Here is a 1725-nt window from a genome sequence, read left to right as displayed (position 1 = left end):
GAGTCTTGCTCTTGTCACCCAGGCTGGAGTGCAATGGTGCCATTTCGGCTCACTGCAACCTCCGCCTCCTGGGTTCAAGTTGAGTCTCCTGCCTCAGTCTCCCGAGTAGCTAGGATCACAGGCGCCACCACCACACTCAGCTAATTTTTGTATTTTTAGTAGAGATAGGGTTTCACCATGTTGGCCAGGCTGGTCTCGAACTCCTGACTTCAGGTGATCCACCTGCCTTGGCCTCCCAAAGTGCTGGGATTACAGGCGTGACCCATCGCACCTGGCCTATTTATTTATTTTTTGTAGAGATGGGGTCTCACTATGTTGCTTAGACTGGTTTTGACCTCCTGGGCTCAAGTGATCCACCTTCCCTGGCCTACCAAAGTGCTGGGACTACAGGTGTGAGCCACCATACCTGGCTCATTTTTTTAAAAATTCAGGATTAAGTATCTGCCACAGATAACCCAGAACTGAAGGTTCAATAAGTCTCAGCATGGCTGGGCGCAGTGGCTCACACCTGTAATCCCAGCACTTTGGGAGGCTGAGGAGGGCGAATCACCTGAGGTCAAGAGTTTGAGAGCAGCCTGGCCAACATGGTGAAACCCTGTCTCTACCAAAATTACAAAAATTAGCCAGGCGTAGTGGTCAGCACCTATAATTCCAGCTACTCAGGAGCCCGAGACAGGAGAATTGCTTGAACCTGGGAGGTGGAGGTTGTGGGAGCCGACACTGCGCCATTGCACTCTAGTGTAGGCAACAAGAGTGAAACTCTCTCTTAAAAAAAAAATAAATAAACAAATAAAAATAAAAGTCTCAGCGTGTGTTTCAAAATGTTTTGTGTTGTCTTCCTTCTAACTGCCTGGTACCTATTTCTCCTGGCTCCAGTCCTTAATTACTAACACAAGAAACTACAACCAGAGAGGTTCTACACATGGATATAAATGAAATTTAACGTGCTGCCTGAATACTTACATTTTGCGAATGGGCATTTGGCTGAAGAGCTGTGGGACTGACCCATGTGAAACCAGGGTTTGGCGGTTGGGCTTGTTTAGTCCACAGGCTAGTTTTGCCAGGACCTGGAAGCATGCAAAGTGTAAAAACCTCGTTACTGTCAACCCACCAAAGTTGGTGAATATAAACATACACATAACATACACACACACACACAGAGCTTAATGGCTGTAACCAATGGTTTCTACATTAAAAACAAAAATAAAACCAGAAACTCAAGACATCTCTAAAACTTGATATCCCACAACATCATTATCCTCACTCTTCTTCCCACGTCTCTCCCATTCTCAGTTTTCCTCTAGTCATTTTTTCCTTCCCGTCTATTCCTACTTCAAGAGGTTTCAAAAGTAGAGAGACTACAGGAGAAACTCAAGCAAGATGCATTTCTCAGTGTGTCTATATAAAAATGCTGAAACATACTTGCTTTACCCTATCCCATTTACATTTCTTAATAGTTGGTCCATTTTGAGTCCCCAATTTAACACAAATTATCATAATTTAGTATCTGTTATAGAGATTGGGCTCAAAACCATTCTCCAATAACAAACACCTTCTTATAAATAACACTTAAAAATGAAAAAGCTTAAATCCTTGATAATCCTTTTTTTTTCTTTTTTTGAGACAGAGTCTTGCTCTGTCACCAGGCTGGAAGGTAGTGGCACGATCTCAGCTCACTGCAATCTCCCCCTCACTGGGTTCACGCGATTCTCCTGCCTCAGCCTC

General features: G+C 44.1%; 1 protein-coding gene across 2 annotated transcripts in view; it reads right to left on the bottom strand.

Moving 5' to 3' along the window:
• POLH (polymerase (DNA directed), eta) overlaps nt 1-1725 on the bottom strand; it is a 31637-nt gene that overhangs the window by 12625 nt on the left and 17287 nt on the right. For both annotated transcript variants that reach the window (XM_011986800.1, XM_011986801.1), the window contains exon 5: nt 964-1067. In XM_011986800.1, coding sequence (XP_011842190.1) covers nt 964-1067 — 104 coding nt within the window. The remainder of the gene's footprint in view (nt 1-963; nt 1068-1725) is intronic.

Source organism: Mandrillus leucophaeus, unplaced genomic scaffold, assembly GCF_000951045.1.
Source record: "Mandrillus leucophaeus isolate KB7577 unplaced genomic scaffold, Mleu.le_1.0 Scaffold3, whole genome shotgun sequence".
Lineage (NCBI taxonomy): Eukaryota > Metazoa > Chordata > Mammalia > Primates > Cercopithecidae > Mandrillus > Mandrillus leucophaeus.
This window is presented reverse-complemented; position numbering and strand designations above follow the sequence as displayed.